Raw genomic sequence first — 21,533 nt, 5'->3', positions numbered from 1 at the left:
GTCAAAGAGTGTTTGGCGAACACAAGATGATGCTGATGACCTGCAGGTGTTTGCGAGGCCCGCTGCACTGACTGACAGGTGGCACCGGGCAATTAATGTTGCTACGCATTTGGGAGTTAATGGAAACATTTAAATAGTCTTTAGCGCCTTACCTCAATGCCACACGGACAGAGCTTTCATCCTGTCCCGTTGTCATGATTCCTTATGCAACAGCAGGTAGAAGAAAAAATAATAATAATAGTGCGGATTTATCTGCGTTGGCTACTAGCCCCGGCAAAAAAAAGGAGTGCGCACTATACTCCCGCTGGCGAGCGGATCACCTCGACTTCAGCGCCGCCATTAAAAAATAAAAAATAAAACCCACAACAACCTATCTTAACGGTGTTTAAACCATGATATCGGGGAAGAGCCGCGGTGGTGTGCCCGCGTGCTGAGTCTACGTACGCTGCATCTCTGCGCAACTTGGCCCTGATGCTCCGACTCGAGCCCGTCTGCACACTGCCACTCCGGCTGCTGGTGAGCCAATGGCGCGCGCGTACGCGTTCATTGGTTCAAACACACTCGCACATGTGCGCGCGCCCCTCGGTGCCTCGCCGTTCCTCTCTCCGCTCCGTTTAGACACTGGGAGGGATCCGCAGTGCGTCAGCAAGCCACGCCCTCTCCGGGGAGTGAGGCGATAGTAAGAATCACTGTATTATTTTTCCCCCCAGTATATTGGAGGAGTACCAAAATCTGCATTTCCACATTAATAAAAAGCGCTCGTGACACAGTCCAGAATGAATCTGTAGCCCAAAATGTACATTTTCCAGACAGTTATCATCGTTTTATGATAGAAAATGTTGGGACAATATTAATTTAATTTTAAAACTTTTTTTTTCTGTGCGTCTTAGAGAAATCACAGCACCATGAACCGCTTTACAGCATCAGCCATTTGGCTTTCAGGCATGAAGTCATGTCAGCAACGGCAGAGAATCTACCAGCAGCCTTCTGATAGCAGTAACCTTGGACTACCACAAGCTTCTTTTACACAAATGAAAGTTTCGATAGCTTAGCAGGTAGATAGTTGGACTTTCATGTGACTACAAAAGATGGGCAAACACGAGTCTCTATAAGAAATCCTAAATGACATCAGTACATATTTCGAATTCAATTTAATACCATATCAAAACGTTTGTTTTAAGCAATTTTACAATATCATTTAAATTACCAAATAAATAAATGGCAATATTCTATTGTTTATTATTTAATATACTCTGTAATCATCCCATTTAAAAAAAAAAAGCAATCATTTAGTTTACAGATAACAAATATATGAATCCATGTTCCCAGTAGCAATAAATATAAAAAAGTCACTAAAATTGCACTGGCAGATAATCTATTTTTTAAGCTCACATATAAAATAAAGGGTTTTTTGTTGTTTTTTTTTGTTTTTCTTTTGCTCCCTGCTAACGTTCATCGCGACTATTTATTCTCTTTAGTTGTTTTTTACTGCCATCTTGTGGATTGGATAATCACAGTGCCACACGAAGGAACTGTAGGGGCCAACACTGCATTTATGTTTCTTAGAAAGAGTGGAACACATCTGGTCACAATGGAAATCAAATCCTACGACTGCACAGAAATAACTGACCTGATGTGTAATTTGCACCCCTTCTCTAATATAAACATAACCTGACGTCTACAGAGCCAAAACTGTGACTCAGCAAACCTTAAGACCAGGTCAGGATTCGATATCCCGTGGCTGCATTGTTAGATTTTGGATCATATGCAAGTCTTTTTTTTTCATACATTTTTATTTTTTCTACAGTGTCAGATTGTTTACAAAAACTCATCCTAATGAATTTAATGCCACCTTCCCACCCCACAAACACCTGTAAAAGTATTATATAGTTACTCTATTACATATTTTATATTTATATATTTACAAGTTCTTTAATTGAAATAAACTTCCCATCTTATCTACAACATGTTCTAGTTTTTATCCCTTTCTCATGCCATAACGAAAAATTGTCTTTACCCGACCAAAATCTGGATTGTTCCAAATGTTTTAGTTTACCTGGGATAAGTGAAGACTTTTAACACAACCAATTAAATACAAAACATCCTGAATGTTCATCACCTGGTTTGCCACAAAACAGAAATGACCCAGTGACTACTGATTTTTTCCATCAACTCAACATTTACCAGCAGTTTCAAGATCAGGGTCTCCTTGTGACCAAAAACACCAAAACACCATCCCAACTTTGCATTAAGTATTTCACCTAAAAATGGGCTAGAAATCAACCACTGTTATTATGTTAAAAATCATATGTGATTCTCCTTTGCCAACATTAAAGTGGCCTGAGATTTAAAGCAGGAGTGCACACACACTTTAAGACTGTGGGTGCCGGTTTAGTTCACTGGGATGAGCAGGGGACCATATGACATAATGCAACGTGTACACTAATGTCAAATGGACTCTGAACAGTTCAAAGATCACTCACAACAGTAATAAAAACTATAAACTATATAAAACCGTACAAGAAACACATAAAAAGACCAAAGCTGCCTTTCCCCACTCTCCCAAATTACACAGAGCACATTCATGTGGACATGGACAGTCAGAAGGATCTTTTATATTATTAGCTTTAACTATGTAGGTCCTCTAGAGTAGGTAGGGGGCATCCCATGGTTTTCTGGGCCACCCTCGGGAGCGCCTTGTTTTGTGCCACTGTACAAGAGGAAAACCACACACAGAAGTAATATATTAAAATACTCTGTGGAGCAGCAGTAGGACACCAACAGCCTCTGGGAGATGTTCTTCCTCAGGATCTTTGGGAAAGTCTCTGTTATTCTTTGTTTCAGTGTTGTGAGCACTTCAACAATTTTTCATGCCGTCTTAGACTCTTAGAAATGATGTCATGTTACCATCTTCAATTACATTTGAGCAACACTCAAATGACCTTTTCACACAAAAACTGACTGACTTCACAGATCAGGCTCTTTTGACAAGTTTATTTATCAAATATGACATTGGTGAAAAGAAAACAAAACACACATATATTGTAACTTTGCAAACAGTTAACTTTTCATATACAAAATGCTGATCCATTTATCCATAAAATTCATTTATGGCCTTTTAACCTGAAATGCTTTCCCCTCGAAGCTGTCAAGACAATCAGCTCTGTTCACCTGAGGAAAAACTCTGTCTCATATAAAGGTGGTAGTGTCATGAGTCTATTCTTTTCCCCCAGCACAAGAGGGAAATCCATTCATTTCAAACAAAAGCAGAATGGACCTGTAACTACAGATCACGTAGTTTTAGGTATCAAGCACTTTCATGTTTCCATGTGGAGGTTTTGTACAATTTCCAAATACATCTTAGCCTGTGCTTGATGTACAAAAAAAAATAAAAATAAGGCCGCATGAAAAATATTTAATGAAAAATCAATATTTGTAAATGCCAGCAGTGCCAATAAAGCAAACTGGTACTTATCAAAGTATCCCAGTGTAAAAAGGACATTCTGTACAAAAGCCCTCTGTGGGACGTTGTTCTTGGTCACCATTATCTCAGCTGCAACAACAAAGATATGAAATTGAACATTTTGAACATCAAAAAGGCATTTTTCTTTGTACAGTAACATAACATCAAAGTTTGTAGCACTTTAATACCTCGATGCATTACTTACAGTTATATAGGCTATGGCACTGTCTGACTCCACGGCTCCATAGTTTGCTTGGCTGAATTCCAAATCATGCTAAAAAAACAACAACTTGCTATAGCAATCTGGCACGTAGGAAACATTTTATTTATCACTTAATTTTATTATTTATTGAAAAAATAAAAGACTTTAAAGTGCAAACTCACCCACTTTCTACTTGACAACAGAAACACGTGATTAGTATTTTTGACACCAGCTTTGATTGGAGGACTAACCCCATGTTAATGATTTCAAAAAGATGTGCAAACGTCCAAGTATGGCAGAAATCAGTGAAAGCAGTTTCACAGATCTTCAAATTCTCAAATCCTTATCATTTCACCACAATCAGATTTCTGCCCGTATCTCGTTTTTGTAGTTTATAAAAGATGGATGGTCAGACGGAAATCACGCAACTTAATGGAATTAAATATGTGAGGGTAAACGATGAGTCAGCAACCAACTGTGTGGTTAAAACAACAACAACAAAAGGCTTGTTTCTAAAAGGTTTCTCAACAAGAAAATGGAAATATTTCACTCATTTTCATTGTGGTCTGATCAGTTTGTAAAACAAGGATTTTCTGATCCCAGCAACACTGTCACAGATTAACTGTGCCCACAGCAATACTGCGTAGACACCAGTCAGTATTCCCTTTTTATTAGTGCATAAATGACGATGAGAAATAAGGAGGATATTCAAAAGTAAGAAATGCAAAGCAACACGATTTCCAGGTGAGATAAAGGCAGAACTAAAAAGAAATTTGAAAAAGTTGCTTAAATGAAAGAAAGCACCAGTTAAAGTCAACCCCAGGGGAGCTCTAGCCTGCGTTTGGTCCCATTCGATCACACCCACCAGAGGGAACCGTGAATACCTTTTCCTCCCCGCAAGAGCAGCCATCCCAGGAAAACCAAAGGACAGAGTGGAAAGCGAAATCATCCCAGTCTACTCTACATCTGAGGCGTCGTTGTCAGAGGGGAGGTAGTTGCTGCCTTTTACCCGGATGTATTGGACATGACGATTGCTGTTGGGTGAAGGCTCTCCACAGGAGCAGAGCTGACCTGCGAACAGGTTCTCAATCTCTTCCAGCTGTAGGCCCTTTGTCTCTGGGAGGCAGCCCAGTACAAAGATGAGACCCAGCATGGCCAGGCCCGTGTACAAGAAGAACGCACCTGGAATACAGGGATTTTGGAAATTAGGCTCAAAACTATGAAGTTCTTGGCTGTAAATTAAACTTGATAAAGTTGTGTGAATTGTTTATTTAAATATTTAAATAGGAAAAAACACCTAATAAACAAATTCAATTCCTCTAAATAACCTTAAAATAACCTTAAAAAGCTATGCACACTGCTCAGAAAACTTAAACACAGCATCAAGTTAAGCTTGCAGGATATTGATGTGGTCAGTTAAGTAGCAGAGGGGGTTATTCATCAGTTTCAGCTTCTTTGGGGTTAATAAAATTAACATCAGGTGCACTAGAGGGGCAACAATGAGACTACCCCCAAAACAGGAATGGTTTTACAAGTAGAGACCACTGACATTTTCCCTCCTCATCTTTTCTGACTGTTTTTTCACTTGTTTTGCATTTGGCCAGGGTCAGCATCACTACTGGCAGCATGAGATCATATCTGGACCCTATAGAGGTTGCAAGAGGTAGTCTAGCTCCTCTAGGATGGCAAATCAATACGTGTTAATGCGGAAGGTTTGCTGTGTCTCACAGCAGTCTCGAGAGCACAGAGGAGATTCCAGGAGTCAGGCAGTTACTCTAAAAGAGCTGGACAAGGCTGAGAAGGTCCTTCAGTAGGACCCATCAGCAGGACCACTATTTGTTCCTGGCGGGATGGAAACTGCCAGAGCTACAAAATGACCACCAGCCAATCACTGGTGTAAATGTCTGACCAAACAACCAGAAACAGACCTTATGAGGGTGGCCTGAAGGCCCAATGTCCTCTAGTGGGCGCTGTGCTCACTGTCTGGTACCATGGAGTCTAAGGCTACTTTCACACTGCAGGCGAAATAGCTGGAATGAAGATCGGGAAAATGGACCAGGCTGCCGCATCATTTTTTTCACTTTTTCAGGAGGTGTCTTTGAATAATTTTCATTTCCATCAAACAACTCGGGATGCTTACGTTCCAAACACATTACCCAGTCCATATCATTTTTTCCTTGGAGGTCTGATCCTTTAACTTTTTTTAAAGAAGTATTTAACCCAATTAACCACAACTCAACCAGCAATAAAAATGTCTGTCCCTTTCTTTTTTTTTGCCAAGTTTTATACTTTTAGCGTTTCCAGTTACTTAATACCCTCAAACACTTTAGCTGCTATCTTAATGCAGTCTTACCATAATAAGTAAGAAACTCTGCAACATGGAGAAACGTCAGAGACACCAAGACATTGAAGATCCAGTTCACTCCAGCTGAACAGGCGTTGCCAGTACTGCGCGCCCAAAGTGGGTAGATCTCAGAGTTCACTGTCCAAGGCATGGGGCCCATACCTGTAACGTGTATTGTATGCATTATTTTATCACATTAGACATGTGTCAATGACATATTAGCTGTTGGTTAGCCTTCATGATTAGGATAACACTGATAACATTCAAAGAGGTTGAGTATGAAGAAGCATTTTCCTACATCTTGAAAATTTGTTCTATTTCCATAACTCGTTTCTTAGTGTCACATTACAACGCATTAAAAAGTGATGATTTTGTTTTCGAATTTGCAAATGTTTGAATAGACATGATTTGGTATAAAAGATGGACCCAGACTGTTTGAAAAGTGATGCTAAGGTGGAGGCGCCTTTTATAAGGAAGGAATTTATAAGGCAACTTTTAAATGAGATCATGTGTTTTCAGAAAAGTCATTTTCAGATCGGGCGACTCATCGGTAGATGGTTTATTATTCGAACGACAGGCTGTTCATCACAAGTTTTCAGCCAATAAGACAGCAATGCAACAGTCAGGCCTAGTGCTCACTCCTCAGCTTTATAATGCCACTTCACTGACTGTCACGCAGTAGCCATATCCATCATTTATACTGTCCAAGTTACCTCACAGTCAAACTAAATTAGGGGAATAGACTCAGCACGTTTAGGTTCAGCTGCAATAAGATGGGGATGGCTATGAACTGAGAAATAATAATTTAAATAACAAAATAAAAACAAATACAAAAAAAAAACAAGAAGAAATTAATTTTAAACCTGGAGCAAAGAACGCAAGGTAGAGGATGAGGCCAAAAAGAACAATCCAGGAGTAAGACGAAGGACAGTAGTTGTACGCCCAAATTGGATTGTCGCTTGCTTCTGTTCCACTGGAACACCTGGATTAAAAACAAAAATAATAATAATAAAAAACAGAAACCATATTGTACTTGAACAAATAGACTCAAGGACAGATTTTACAACAGGGCAATAGCCCTGATCAATGTAAATAGCTGACCTGACTGGATACCTCCCTGGACTTTTTAGGGGGAGGTAACAATGTTTAAAACGATAACAATAATATTTATATTTATAACAAGGTGCAATAATAATTAATGTGCAATAATAACAGTGTGCAATACACATACACTTATTCTTCTTTTTTATACTAAGTTAATATACTGTGTTGTGTTGTTTGTTACGTTGTGATGTGTCATATCGTGTCGTGTTGTGTTATATGTAGTGCCGACGTAGGACAGTTTTTCCAATTTCCTTGTACTACTGTACTATGTATGACTGTGCAATGACAATAAAGAGTTATCTCATCTTATCTTATCTTATCTTACTTCATAAAGCCACCCTACTGTTTTACATTTAGATTTTATTTAATTAAACATAATGTTATCAAATGTTTTACTTACTTTATTTTCATTGCATTTAGATTTTTACTTATTTTGCTTCTTTGATTTACTAAATTTTGGGATTGAATACTTGTTTCATTTTCCTTTTATTGAGCTAATCATCTCAACTTTGGGGGTAAATAACACAGATTAGCTTAAAAGTATTTGAAAAACAATCTATTACAGTGCAGGTCATAGACAGCATTGTAATATTTCAAGCACTACTTTTAGTAGTATTTTAAAACTGGACCTTCAAATAATGTTCACAGACACATGAACTGAAGGTCAGGAAGAGACGTGCTCTCACACTCTCAGATACGCAACTCAAGCTTAAAACACACAACACATCACCACACCTATGACGTAACACTGGATCCTGTTAATGTGACACAGACAGGAAGCTATAAAACTCCACCCTTCTGTTCCTTCTAACAATTGTCTTACAACAAAGAGGATCATTCAAGTTAATAATGGAGAGTTTTATCTGCATCTGTTCTGTGTTTTGTTAACATTATATATGTAAAAGATGTCTGTTGATGGCATTGCAAGACATCCCTGTGGTTTTTTTGGTTTTTTACCTTGAAATAGATTGCATTAGTGATTAAGCTGAGATGATATTATGCAGGTTTATTTTTTCCATGAGTTTGTTAGCACTATTATTTCACTACTTCTTTATGCACTTTTGATATCATCCATATTTCCATCCATCCACTTAGCAGTCATATCCAAGAAAGAAATCACTGGAACATCTTTTCGGACCTTTACATTTTTTGTGAGCTAATGCATACACCTTCCCTTTATACAAAAACAAAAGACCCCAAATATCTGACCTTCCCCAGGCTGCATGATCCGTGGATGACTGATTGACAGGAACACAGGAAGAGTCGTACACGTTGGTGCCATTTTCAAGGAAACAAAATCCACAATCTGGATCCAGCATGCAGCCTTCACAAGACCTGCAGGACAGAGATGAATGCAAAAGCTTTCACAAAAGACAGCACCAAATCTACTGAGCGGCAGAGATCAGGCCTTTAAAGATTAAGCAAATACAGCTATTGTTGGAGGTAGGAGGAAGAGTGAGGGGTTAAAAATCACCAGAGGATGCATACACGCACTCCAAGAATGAAAGTTAGCGAAATCATTGTCACAACAGTGAAGAAATACCAAGATAAGCATCACCACTGAGCCACAAAATACATAATACAACCAAATGTTGAACGACAACATGGTGTAAACTGACAGGAAGTCGAACTGCCTGCATGCTATGTTGCAATACAAAAACAAATAAAAATTAGTGCAGTGTGATTTTTTTTTTCTTCTTACCCATATGTCCTGCAGGTTGAGTTTTGGGGGTCTAATGGGTGGAGGGTTATAGGAGGAGAGTTCTGGGCAGATAACAAGAACCCAACTGCCAACAGAGCCAGACTCAGACCAGTTCCTGCATCGGAAACATAATGAGACAAACACACTGAGAAAGACGGCAGGGGTGTCTGCAGAAACAAGCAGTTCATTTTCATATACCTGAATAATATCATTGACCAAATATAATACTATTACCATAAAAACACATTAGTTTTACTTTAGAAGTCAGTCTGGTTGCAAAAGTCCCAGAGATGTTTACATGAAAATGACCCCAGTCCTGCCCACTGTAAACACTTTTGGCCTTAGCTACAGTAAGAACACATTTCTATATTTTTATTTTTGATTTGTGACAAATTGTGTTAAATTAACTTAACACAAACACCCCCCCAAACTTAAAAAAAAATGCATCTATCAATCAAGTAATCTCTATAATTACAAACCTAAAAGACTGCCCAGGGTCAGCTTCCTGCGACCCACTTTCTCAACAAGCCAGACTCCCAACAAGGTGAACACGAAGTTGGTAGCTGAAGTTGCTGCGGCCAACCATATTGCCTGTTTATCATCACGCACCCCAGCCATCTGCACAATGGTTGCACTGTAGTACCTAGGATACAGCACAGGACAGATTTACAGAAAACACACTTGCTCTGATGTAGCGCTTGAGGTTTTACAGCAATGGTTAGCATTGTCATGCGGTCTGAAACTGAACAAAACAAAAAGTCGGCCTACATGACGGTGTTTATCCCAGACAACTGCTGAAACATCTGGAGCCCACAACCAACGATGAGAGCCCTACGAGTCGGCGAGTGCCTGAGGATACGGAAAATAACAGGCCCACCTAAAAATAACCAGGGAAAAAAAAAAGAAGAAAACACACAGTGTGATTAAGCACGCGCACATAACACCTGCTATGTTTCCCTTTTCCTAGACATCGTTTACCTCCATTTAAATCTTTCTCTTCTTCCTCAATGCTGGCTCTGATGGTGTCATACTCCTCATCAATGTTCTGGCCTCCTCTGATCTGGCTGAGAACCTGATGAGCCTCTAGGCTTCGGCCTTTTTGGAGGAGCCAACGGGGGCTCTCGGGCAGAAAAATAAAGCCGAAGAACTGCAGCACAGAAGGAAGGCAGGAAAGGCCCAACATGTACCTAAAGCATGGAGAAGATGCAGCTTCTTGGAATCTGAAAACTCTGGTGCCCTTATTGGCATTCACGGCAAAGATCCAAATAATGGTAAAAAAGGGATAAATCAAATTTAACCAAACTAAACTAAAGCCCTTAGCACAGGTGAGAGAGCATCAAAGCTGCGTACCTCCAGCCGTCTTGTCTCACGTAGCTGAAAGCCCCATCAATCACACTGGCAATGAACTGGCCACCAGTGATAAAAAGGGAATTGATAGTGACCAGCTGACCTCGCAGGTGAGGAGGGGAAACTTCTGCGATGTACACAGGAACAGTCATGGAAGCAATGCCTAAAGGCAAGGAGAGGAACAGTTTCATGCTAATGCACAACAGATGCATTCCCACAGACAATTCATATTACATCCTAACTCTGCCGTATAATTCAGAGCTCTGTGTTTGAATAAGGCAAATATTGAATAATGAGAGTCAAACAAAGGGTTCCTTATAAGGAGCAAAATCATAATGGTGACTTTACCTTGATACAAGCTGTAGTGTTAAATAAAAATAACTTACCTATGCCCAAACCAACTGTAATTCTGCCAACAAGGAGGACCACCTTGTCTGGGGCAAGACTCAAGATGATGCCACCGACAGTGAAGATAAAGCTGGCCACAAGGATACAGATCCTGCGGCCCAGCCACCCGTTCAGGTAGCCTCCACTCAGGGCAGAGAGCGCCGCAGCTCCCACAGTACTGGAAACCAGCAGCTCCTGCCACAGAGCATTCAGGTTCATCTCCTTCTTGAGGAGAATCATGGCTCCAGAAACCACTCCAGTGTCATACCCAAAGAGGAATCCCCCCAAGGCAGAGAAAAACGCCAACAAATAGACAAAAAGCGGCTTGGGGGCATCCCGGTCTGGGAGATTCTCATCCACATGCCTAGATGGAGGTCCTATGAGACTCCGCTCTCCATCGTCCCCGGCTTTCTGTCTCCTGCTGGCCATGAGGTTGCTCATGTGCTCCAAGCTGTACTCATCATAGCTGCTGGACATAGGAGAAACCAGAGGTTAAGCTAACCAGGGGTTGCAGGTCACCACTTTATTAAATCAGCCAGGTGAGATACTTCTGTGAGGAAGTGGCGGTGACGTGTACATGGATGCAGTCATGTCCCATTAAAGCAGATTACAAATCATAATCATTTTTTGTTGTTGTCGTTTTCCCCTCAACAAAATAATAGCAATATTTTCAGTGCAAGACGTTCAGCTAACCTCTAAGTTAAATTCCAAACCTTGGGTGTGTTTTTAGGTGTCCAGCTCGAAAAAGCAACAGGAAAGAAAGCACCACGTCGTGATTTTAGCAGCTATACTAGCTAACTTTGATGACGACATGTCGTGACTAATTCCTGTGGTTAACCGAGCGCCAGATTCTGCTGTGTCGCATATTTCGGAGTCGCGTCGTGGGAAAGCTGCTTAAACAGTGTAGGTTGATGACTTTAAGCTGACTTTAGATGTTTTGTTCACCACTGACAGCGCTACTGCTTTGCTCTGCGTGCAGCCATGTTTGTGCGTGAGGTCACGTGCCCACCCGGCTACAAAAACAATGTTGTTTCTTTTTTTTCAAACAGAGAGTTTACGATCTTCCTACAGCACCGTGCCAAACTCCATCCAAAATGTCATTTTTAACGAATTTGTGCTCAGCGGAGACTTTTGTGCACGTAAAACCAGAGTTGACAGCACATGTATTGTCTACTCGAAAATTCGGCAGAGATGTGAGTGAACAATTTTCATTCAGATCACTTTTCCCCATCTATTTTTCATTACTTTCATGAGTATTTCCGAATGTAACTTCTACTTCATTTATTCTTATAATGCTAAAAGTACGGAATGGTAAGTGACCCTTATGCCCCTCGTCCCCATAAGTCATCTGTTTGCAATAAAGTCAAATAAGTCGCATTACTGGACTTTAGCCTAGGTCACCTTAACTATCTGTGAAAAAAAAAACCATACCTCTAAAAAAGCTGCTTTCCTCCAGCGCACAGTGCTGCTGTGGATGTGTTCTTCAACAAACAGGAAGTCTGTTATGTGGATCATATGATATTATCCCTGAAAAAAAAAAGGTAAACACGCCCATTTGAACTGTAAAATGTAACCCAACTGGTTCTTTTTATGGTAGTCGTGATTAATGAGCCAACACAGCAGGAATTTGCACTGGCCACAAAACATGGCAAAGATTTCAACTGTGAGCACTTTTTTATGCGCTATCAGTAAGTTTGGGCAGATTTAGATGGATACGTTTCGCGAAGGTAAATATTAACTGTTGCTTAGCTACTTTCGTTTTTGTTTTCTTATGTATTTTTACCCCCCAAAATATGATTAACATTCTTTTTTTAATCAAACAGACACTTGACAGATAAAGACACGTTTTCCACTGGGCTTTCCTACATATAAATTGTGCAAAGTTGGGTGATCGTGGCTCAAGAGTTGGGCGTTCGCCTTGTAATCGGAAGGTTGCCGGTTCGAGCCCCGGCTCGGACAGTCTCGGTCATTGTGTCCTTGGGCAAGACACTTCACCTGTTCCCTACTGGTGGTGGTCAGAGGGCCCGGTGGCGCCAGTGTGCCCGGTGTCCTTAGGGACTAGTAAAGCGCTATACAAATACAGGCCAAAAAGCAAAACCCATCTAAACCGTGGTCTAATGTATACTTTAAAACGCATAAAGCATTCTTGTGTCCTAAAATAAAATTTCATGACTACAATCTTTAAACAACAAGTAAACCAGAGTTTTTTTTTCTTTATTTATTTAAGTAGTCTTCAGGAATAGTTCTGAATGATTTAAAAAAAAAAAACGGCTGAAAAGTGAAGATATTTAGGCATATCACTGGTGGTTGGGGGGTTGTACCCAATGCTGAATACAGGAAAAATAAGATATGACCACTATGTCAAGCTGATATTCTGTGCTCACCGACTGTCATCCAATCCTCAAATCAGATGGTGCTCTCCTTGCCAGGGAACAGCTGGACCTGAACCACAGCTTCTAGGGACACTGGAAGTATACACTATAACATACTTTGTACTTATGCTATACAACTTAAACAACATAGTTTTCAATGATTTCTTGTTTTAAGCCTCACACTCATTTACTTTCCTCTCTGTGGGAGAAAAGGGTCCACCCAATATCTCAAAAAAAGTGCAAAGGTAGACAGCATAGTATGGTAAACAATATATATTTTATTCTATATGTCAATGGAAAATTGTATTTAGTAGTCAGTATAATCTTTTAGTGATATAAGTTTGCTTATGGTAGGATGCTGTTTGTAGTTATTTGGTAGTGACAGGATGTGTGATTTTTAGCAGGCTTGGTTCACCCCCACATCCTGGGAGCATGGGAGAGGTCGTACCTTGTTTTATTGTTTTAACGTAGCTATGTCTGTTTTAGTCTAAGTGCCTTAACTGCTGGACTTCCTCACCGTGCCATCTAGGGTGGGGGAGACTACCCTCTTTATGACCAAGGATGTACCTTTTGTGCTTTCATGTTTTATGACCCTTTGATCAGCAGGACACACACACACACACACACACACACACACACACACACACACACACACACACACACACACACACACACACACACACACACACACACACTGAAGTATAAATAAAGACCGGGGCAGTTTCTTAGTGCGAGTCTCAGTCTGGAGGCTGCCCTTGCTAGCAAGAAGTTCTGTGTGTTTCTCTTCTCTGAGTCTTTACTGAAGAAGTGTTTTAGAATATTTTCCCTAACACTATATATCTATATATTTTTCATAGCTGCTTTTATTATTATATTATCATGATCAGAAACTAATCCCACAATATCATTTGCATTGGTAAGTTAAACTGCATAAAGAAATTATTATTTACAATGCTGCAGTCTGTTCCATGCAGCTACATTTTCAATAGAATTCACTGGAGAGCAACCTGTTGAAATGATCCCATATCCATCCATCAGTCTACCCATCCATCCATCTTCTTCTCCTTATTTGGGGCCAGGTTGCAGGGGCAGCAGCCTAAGGAGAGAAGCCTTGACTTCCCTCTCACCAGCCTTCTCCTCCAGCTTATCCCAAGGAACACCAAGGCATTCGCAGGCCAGCCACCCTTCAGAGAAAGCTAATTTCTGCCTCTTGTATCTGTGATCTCAATCTTTTGGTCACTACCCAAAGCTCAGGACCATAGGTGAGAGTAAGGACGTAGCTCAACCAGCTAAATCAAGAACTTTGCTTTTACACTCAGCAGCAACCGCATCATTGTAGCCACAGCATAAATCTGTCTGTTTATCTTCCACACCCAGCAGTCATCAACAAGACTCTGAGCTGCTTAAACTCCTCCACTTGGGACCGTAACTCATCCCTGACCCGGAGTGGGCACAACATCCTTTTCCAGCTGAGGACCATGGCCTCAGACTTGGAGCCGATTCTCATTCCTGCCACTTTACACTCAGCTGCGAACTGCTACAGTGCGAGCTGGAGGTCGCCGCCTTACTATACCTTTAGGCGCCCCAAGTCTGTCCAGCATCCACCCCCGCCACATGACTTGGATCAGGTGATCAGTTGAGAGCTCAGCACCTCTCTTCACACAAGTATCCAGAACATATGGCCGCAGATCTGATGATACAAAATTGATCATCGACCTGCAGCCTAGGGTCTCTTATTGCCATGTGCAATTATAGACGCCCTTTTGTTTGAACATGGTGTTTGTTATGGACAATTTGTGGTTTGCACAGAAGTCTAGTAATAGAACATTGCTTTGGTTCACATCTGGCAGGCTGTTCCTCCCAATCACGCGCCTGCGGGTCTCACTGTTGTTGCTCACATGAGCGTTGAAGTCTCCCAGTAAGACGACAGCATCCTCAGGCACACCACCTAGAGGCTCCAAGAAGGCCAGGTACTCTGAACCATCGTTTGGTGCACGGGCGCAGACGACAGCCAGGACCCATTCTCCAATTCAAAGGTGCAGGGAACAAACCCAGGAAAAACTCCAACTTATAGGCAGCAAGCCAAGCGGATGCTAAAATATTCTGACCAAACTGTTTCCAATTTTGCACATTAGGTACAAAGCAACACTGAGAAAGTTTTTACTTTGGAAGCCAAATCATATTGCAAAAAAAACAGCAATACAGTGTAACTCTAACAAGTGGGGATGCGTGCATTGATACAAATATTGAAAGTACTGATCCCAGCATTGATATTGCTCCTGTTTCATGAAAAAGCAGCCACGTCTGTGCAAACACCGGTCCTTTCAGCCACCCTTTGCTCCACCCTCACCTCCTCCTCCCTGTGGTTTGTTGCTGTGGAGTCACATGACTTAGGTGCACCTGGTGTCCAGATATTTATAGCTGTAAATGAAAACACTGCAAACAGCAATGCCTGTAGGAATTTCTCTACTATGACTTTATTGAGTCACAACTAGACAACAGTGGCAGTACAGATTAAAAGTACACAGTTTTACTGTTGTTTACGTTCAGTGATGCCATCTAGTATTGTTAATTCTATGTGAGGCTGCTGCTGTGGTGGGATTTTTGAGTTGAGGGGGGGCATTCCACAAAATATTTCTGACCGGGAGCTCGGAACTTCCGACTTATTCAGGAACACAGCATTAGAAAAACAAAATATCGATCATATTACCTATCATCGATTCAATACCAATACAAGCTTTGGTATCGATCCGCCACTTCTAGTATACAGGGGTGATTACTTTGGGAGGACACCTAATTTAGAGATTAACTGAAATAATTTAAAAACTATTTTAGAGTTTGCTTTAGTGTGGGAATTTTCCTCCATCATACACAGCAAATGTCAGTACCAGGTCAAGCTGCATTGTTGTAAATCTGTAAATCAGCAACTGGCATTAGACGCAGAGTGGGAGGGCTAACTCAAGCCACTCGTTAGCTTGTAAAAGTGTAGCTTGAAGTAAACAACAAAAAACCCGTTGGGGGGTAACGTAAGTGCCGTTGACTTGGCTCTCTGTCTGACTCGCTTCCCCTGTCAGAGAGAAAGTCGGATTCTCTCTGACTCTATTTTCAGCTTCCTCTTCTGTAAGCGGGGAGTTTTTACTGCCTGCAGTCATATGATGCGATCGTAGGAAAGCAGGAACACGCCTTTCAGAGAGGACTCGCTTCGTTTTCACATCCAAGCAACATAAAGTCACCGACTCCGCAAAGAGGAACTTATTCTCTGCCACAGGAAAGTTAGCCGAGGACTGTGATGTCGGAACCGAAACTCCGCGACACTGACCGCTTCCCTTGTAGCAACAGCCACTTATAGCTTTCTGTAGCTACTGTATTATTATGCAACACAGCAATTCAGTAATGATTTGTAAAGACATGAGTAACTACAGTGGATTTTCAGTGAGTTATTTATACGCTAACGCTGCGCTCAGTGTGGCCGCTCGAAGGCCGTTGTCGGTTCAGAGAGAGCGCAGTGATTGATTTCAATGCACGTCAAGTCGTCGTCAGCTGGAACAGGGCGCTTTAAAGACCATGGTTAACAAAGAGGAGCTGGAAGAAAGGCTGAAAAAACTTTTGGTGAGGCTGAAAACTCCCCAGGAAGACAGGCAACTGTGCACGCTGATTCAAATCATCCAGGATCTGCTTTTCCTGGCGCACACCGACTATGGTAGGAAGCACATTGTTTAAGCGTGTGCATCATCACGCTGCTCATAAACAGCCATCATTTCCTTTTGGCATTTTTGCATTGCCTTATGAGAATTAGGTCAGATTAAAAAAAATCAAGTAGTATTTGCCCAGTGTGAAATGTGATATGGCATTCAATAATTTTGCATGATCGTTTTTATGGTTTTATTTATTTCAGACCACAATGTAATTCACTGAGCTCTTTAAAAAAAACAAAAACAAACAAACTCTGCTCCTTTTGTGCATTTTTTCCCTTCCATCCTTCCATCTTCTAGTCTATTGATGCTGTATTTCTTTGTTCATATGTCCTACTTTAAGGTTTGTTATACAGCAGGTTAATGATTTAGCTGTTTTTACAGAGTAATTTCCCAGTTTTGGCGATAAATAAAGCATATCTTATCTTAAATACAAAACATAATGTCTTTGGGGTCATACTAAGGCCATTATAGTTTACTTAAGACTAGGCGTGAAAACACATTCAAGTTACCTGAAATCAAATTTAAAATGAGATTTACTTAGATTAGTAGATTTTAAGCACAGACTTGTACCTGCACAGTAAAGTCCTGCTGTAATGCTGCCTTGTTATGCACATTTAAAAACAGGAATGAGGGTAAAAGACCCAGTCACTTTATTCAAAACTAATGGGACTCATCGTGTCTTCTTATCTCTTGTTCCATGCTGCAGCAGCTGAACTGTTTGAAGACAAAGATGTCCACGTGCCCCTCGTGCTGGTTCTGTCTACCCACATCAGCAGCAGAGGAGTCCAGCAGGTAATGAATGACACAACGAAAATTAGCCATTATAATGGCAGGTGGTGCTATCTGTGTGAGGTAAGGTGAGGTGTGTTCAGCAGCATCACTCGCTCTTTGTTGTTGACAAAATCATCTGTGGACTGACGCGCCTACACAAAATCTAGCATGTCTTGTGACTGCTGTGTAATGCTAATTATCAGAGGTAAGACTACATATTGAAGCAAACTGAAAGTGAGATTGTAAGATTCATATTTTCTCAGTACTGTAATGTGTATGCTTGAGATCAGAATCATTACTTTTCATTGGTTTATTGTAATGACTCATTCCCGTCATTTTAATAAATTGTTTGTTCTTCCTTTTCACAGGTTGGCTGGTCATTGCTGTGTCAGCTGATTGAAATATGCCCCACTACACTGGACCAGCTAACCAGACCTTTGGATGAAGCCCAAGAGTGGGAGGTAGAGGGAGTGCACCAGTAAGTGAAGACTCTCTGGCAGCTGTGGGCTTTATGCAGCACCACTCATTTAAATGAATGACTATCATGATGGCTCATGCCACACGAAGGTACATGAAATATATAGGCGTGGTCAAGACAACCTGCTCAAGTTCAAACCAAGCATTAATTTTGGGAGGAAAGGTGATTGGAGTGACTTTGAACGTTGCATGTTGTTGCTGTTGGTTCCAGATGGGCTGGGCTGAGTAATTCATAAACTGCTGGGTTTTTCCCCTCAGAACAATCTCTAGGGTTTACAGAGAGTGGTTCAAAGAGAAAATGTCCAGTGAACGGCAGTTCTGTGGGCAAAAACCCCTTGTTGATACCAGAGGTCAGAGGACAATAGTCAGACTTTATAGTAAGGCAACAGTAACTCCAACAACCACTTGTCACTATCAAGTTTTGCAGTAGAACATCTCTGAATGTTCCTCTGAGATGCACAGCAGAGATGCACAACATGTTGATCATTGAAACAGCTACAGGGGCAGCAGACCACACTGGGTGTCACTCCTGTCAACCAAGAACAGGAAACTAATGCTACGGTTCAAACAGTCTCGTCAAAATTGGACGACAGAAAAACTGGAAAAACGTTACCTGCTCTCATGTGGCTTGATTTCTGTTGTGATGTTCAAATGTGAGGGTCAGAGTTTGGGATAAACTGCATGAATGCATGGATCCATCCTGCCTTGTAGCAAGTGTTCAGGCGGATAGTGACGAAATGGTACCAACAGAACCACTTAAACGTCATTAAAAAGCCACAGCGTAACAGAGTATAGTTGCTGATCATGTTCATCCCTTTATGACCAGTGTATCCATCATTTTTAACACAACTGTGCACCATGTATAAGATCATCATCCCAATCTGGTTTCTTGAACATGACAATGCCTATGCTGACCTTTAAATGACCTCCACAGTCACCAGTTCTCAGTCTGGTAGGGCTCCTCTGGGATGTGGTCGAATAGGAGATTCGAGTCATGGTAAATCTCGAGGCAAAAAGGAGACTAACCCCTTCAATTTTTACTCCACTTTAGTAAAATTCTCAATTCTGATTTTAGAAAAATGAATGTGGACCATACTGAATTGAATTTCTTTGAATCTGAGGCACATTTCCTTTTAGGTTTATAGAATCAAGTTTATAGAATTTGATTCAGATTATTTGACACCAGCTTTAGCTGCTATGACCCTATTTACACGTGCCAATTTCTATTAATTAATTAATTCTCCATGTCAGGCATTTGTGTTAGCAGCAATGCTTACACAATTTTAGAATAACACAACAGACAGCCATTTTTCATTTAATAATCAAATGATCAAGTTAGTATTTAGGGTGAAGTAGTTAAAACAATATATATCATAAAATAAGTTTTAATTCAGTTAATTTTTGCAAAGGTTTGGTCTTTCAATGGAGATGAAAAAAATGACCAAATCTATTTGGCGACAGCTTTGGTGAAGTTTTTGCTTGTTGTATGTTTTTCAGGCAGATCCTTAAGGTGCTATCTCAGTACAGCGCAGATTGTCGAGTGACCATGGTTGCACTCAGAGCCTTGGCCCTGCTGCTCAGATCAGGTATGAATACACCGAAGATCCTTCCTGCTACAGATGGCACTGCAAAAGCCTTATTTGTCATTTAAGACTCTTTAATGTGAGCAAGTTAACCACCTTGTTTTTCTTTCAGTGATTTGTTTGCCTGCACGGTCACACTCCTTTCTACTCTGATGTGTAGCTGAGTGATTTGAGGCTTCTTAGAAATGCAGAGTTTCAGCTAATTCAAGCATTTGCATACCCAGCAACAATGGAACAAATATTTCCTGCTTCTAAAAATGTTTGTATAATCTAATAATAATATCTGTGCTTGTCAGAAGAATTTCACCACTTATCCAACATGCATTCATGAAAAAAACCATTTTCTGATAACATAGCTAACCCATACATTGTAATAAGAGGAGCGGTCAATAGAGTAAAAATTCTGAAATGTTTTTAATCTTCAGGTTTAGGGTTTTTGCTTTTTGTTTGAGCTGGTTGGGTATAAAACAAGACGGGGAGTTTAACGAGAGGCTCGGATAAGATAATCGAAGCAGAAAATAATCTCAGTTTGGTGACTGGCTGCAAACAGATATTCATTGTACTTGACATTTTATCTCTCATACATAGCCAAGATTCCTCTGCTGCTACTGGATGAGGAGGAGGACGTGTTTGGCCTTGTGGTGTACGCCATGAAGGCGTTTCCTACAAGCGAAGAAGTGCAACTCCAAGGCTGCACAGCTCTGCAGCTGCTTCTGGAGGAAGGTGGGTAGATACACACTCCAACCTCGTAGCGTGTGGATTTATTATGAACTTAAATGTGTAGTCTACACTGTCTTTGTGTTTCTAGCTTGGTATGTGTCTTACACTGATCAGTGACACTGCCTGACTTTTATTTTAGAAAAGAGATTAAACTAATTTAACAACTATGCTCTACGTCATGCGAGTGTAATGCTTGTTAAATACAGCGTGCAGTCATTGTCTTTGTGACCTGAGGGTGGTTCCAAGTCGGAATGTGAATGCCTAAAGAAAAGTGAAATAAAGAGCCGCAGCGAGAGTCCTGGGGGGAATGGTATTTAACATTTGCTATTTTAACCCGTTAAATTCTCGAGGAAACACTTTGTAAAGTTGTGCCTTTCCTGTCTTCCTGCTTACGTTTCTTCAGTTGGACTTTCTCGTTCTTATTTGCCTTAGTGATGCAGGCTTCTCTCTTACATCATCATCGTCACTGCTTTTTGGGACACACCTTTCATAAATCTCACTGTGATTTTGCATTTGTGTGTATTTCTTGCAATGTTTCCAGTCTGTAATGACTTTTTCTGAATTCTTACCAGAATTTGTTTACTTTTAGTCAGTCTACACTTCTTAAGGTACACCTGTTCAGCTACTTATTAATCTAATAATCAATGCAGAAGAGCACACATCCTGCAGTTTCAATCACATAATGTCACCGTATTCAATTACTAATGTGCTAATGTGAGGATGTTGACATGTTAGCTTGTTTATACATATTAATGGAGACATGACAAAAGAGAAACATGGTGCACAGAAGAATAAAACCTTGAATAAAGTTAACAAAAAAAGAAAAAGAACATACAGATACATCTATGTACTTCTATTTTAATGTCGAATGTTACTGAAGATTAGCTTGTGTACATTTGGAACACAACTTTTGGCATATAGTCATCGATGCAGCATGTCTAATTGAGCTTTTTGTTAGCTTCACATTAACATTTTCTTCTGTGTGTTGGTGAACAGCAGCCGTATATCTTTACTGCGTCTGTGTTTGCAGTCAGCGATGAGCACCTTGTGGAGTTTGTGGAGAACCAGGATCACGCTGTGGTTCTGGCAGCTCTCCAGAGGTTTCCGGACTACTGGGAGATGCAGCTGCAGGCTTTAAAAGTGCTGCTTCCTCTGACTCACCCTGGTAAGTCCTGATGACATCACAGTGATCTTTATGATGGCCATAGAGTAAAGAAAAAAAACCCCGTGTTATTCTTACTGCACAATCCAAAAAAAGTGCTGTGTGTTGGTTCTTATAAAACGTTATGCCTGATCTGTGTAGCTGAGTCTTAGTTTGAATAGAGAGATTTGGTGTAGTTGTCCTTTGTGTGTGGCTGTGTGGTTT

General features: G+C 40.7%; 3 protein-coding genes across 14 annotated transcripts in view; 1 reads left to right on the top strand and 2 right to left on the bottom strand.

The window, feature by feature from the left end:
• The window catches only part of kif21a (kinesin family member 21A), a 58,146-nt gene extending 57,567 nt beyond the window's left edge, over positions 1–579 (bottom strand). For all 4 annotated transcript variants that reach the window (XM_080865593.1, XM_080865594.1, XM_080865596.1 and 1 more), the window contains exon 1: positions 153–579. In XM_080865593.1, coding sequence (XP_080721719.1) covers positions 153–196 — 44 coding nt within the window. In that variant the 5' untranslated portion in view covers positions 197–579. The remainder of the gene's footprint in view (positions 1–152) is intronic.
• Positions 580–2,979: 2,400 nt separating this feature from the next.
• Positions 2,980–12,197, bottom strand: LOC308386237 (proton myo-inositol cotransporter-like). Of its 7 annotated transcripts, XM_080865643.1 has the most exons (13): positions 11,981–12,197; positions 10,549–11,018; positions 10,166–10,325; positions 9,794–10,002; positions 9,584–9,692; positions 9,295–9,458; positions 8,816–8,930; positions 8,323–8,448; positions 6,873–6,991; positions 6,019–6,171; positions 4,675–4,847; positions 3,669–3,737; positions 2,980–3,553 (listed from the first exon to the last, which is right to left on the bottom strand). In XM_080865643.1, the coding sequence occupies exons 2-13, from the start codon at positions 10,988–10,990 to the stop codon at positions 3,545–3,547; spliced, it is 1,848 nt and encodes a 615-aa protein (XP_080721769.1). In that variant the 5' UTR covers positions 10,991–11,018; positions 11,981–12,197; the 3' UTR covers positions 2,980–3,544. The 7 variants fall into 7 exon arrangements, with proteins under 7 accessions (XP_080721769.1, XP_080721763.1, XP_080721764.1 ...); XM_080865637.1 differs by having other exon boundaries at positions 2,980–3,737; XM_080865638.1 differs by having other exon boundaries at positions 2,980–3,737; positions 10,549–11,015.
• A 3,694-nt stretch (positions 12,198–15,891) lies between these two features.
• lrrk2 (leucine-rich repeat kinase 2) overlaps positions 15,892–21,533 on the top strand; it is a 36,482-nt gene continuing 30,840 nt past the window's right edge. The window contains exons 1-6 of one of the 3 annotated variants that reach the window (XM_080907528.1): positions 15,892–16,621; positions 17,326–17,408; positions 17,756–17,865; positions 19,362–19,450; positions 20,036–20,170; positions 21,198–21,332. In XM_080907528.1, the coding sequence (XP_080763654.1) occupies positions 16,486–16,621; positions 17,326–17,408; positions 17,756–17,865; positions 19,362–19,450; positions 20,036–20,170; positions 21,198–21,332 (688 nt within the window). In that variant the 5' untranslated portion in view covers positions 15,892–16,485. Of the gene's footprint in view, positions 16,622–17,322; positions 17,409–17,755; positions 17,866–19,361; positions 19,451–20,035; positions 20,171–21,197; positions 21,333–21,533 lie in introns of all 3 variants that reach the window. The other 2 variants (XM_080907529.1, XM_080907527.1) reach the window with 2 other exon arrangements.

Source organism: Rhamphochromis sp. 'chilingali' (assembly GCF_963969265.1).
Source record: "Rhamphochromis sp. 'chilingali' genome assembly, chromosome: 2".
NCBI classification, from domain to species: domain Eukaryota; kingdom Metazoa; phylum Chordata; class Actinopteri; order Cichliformes; family Cichlidae; genus Rhamphochromis; species Rhamphochromis sp. 'chilingali'.
Note: the sequence above shows the minus strand (reverse complement) of the source record. Positions and strands in the feature narration are given on the sequence as shown.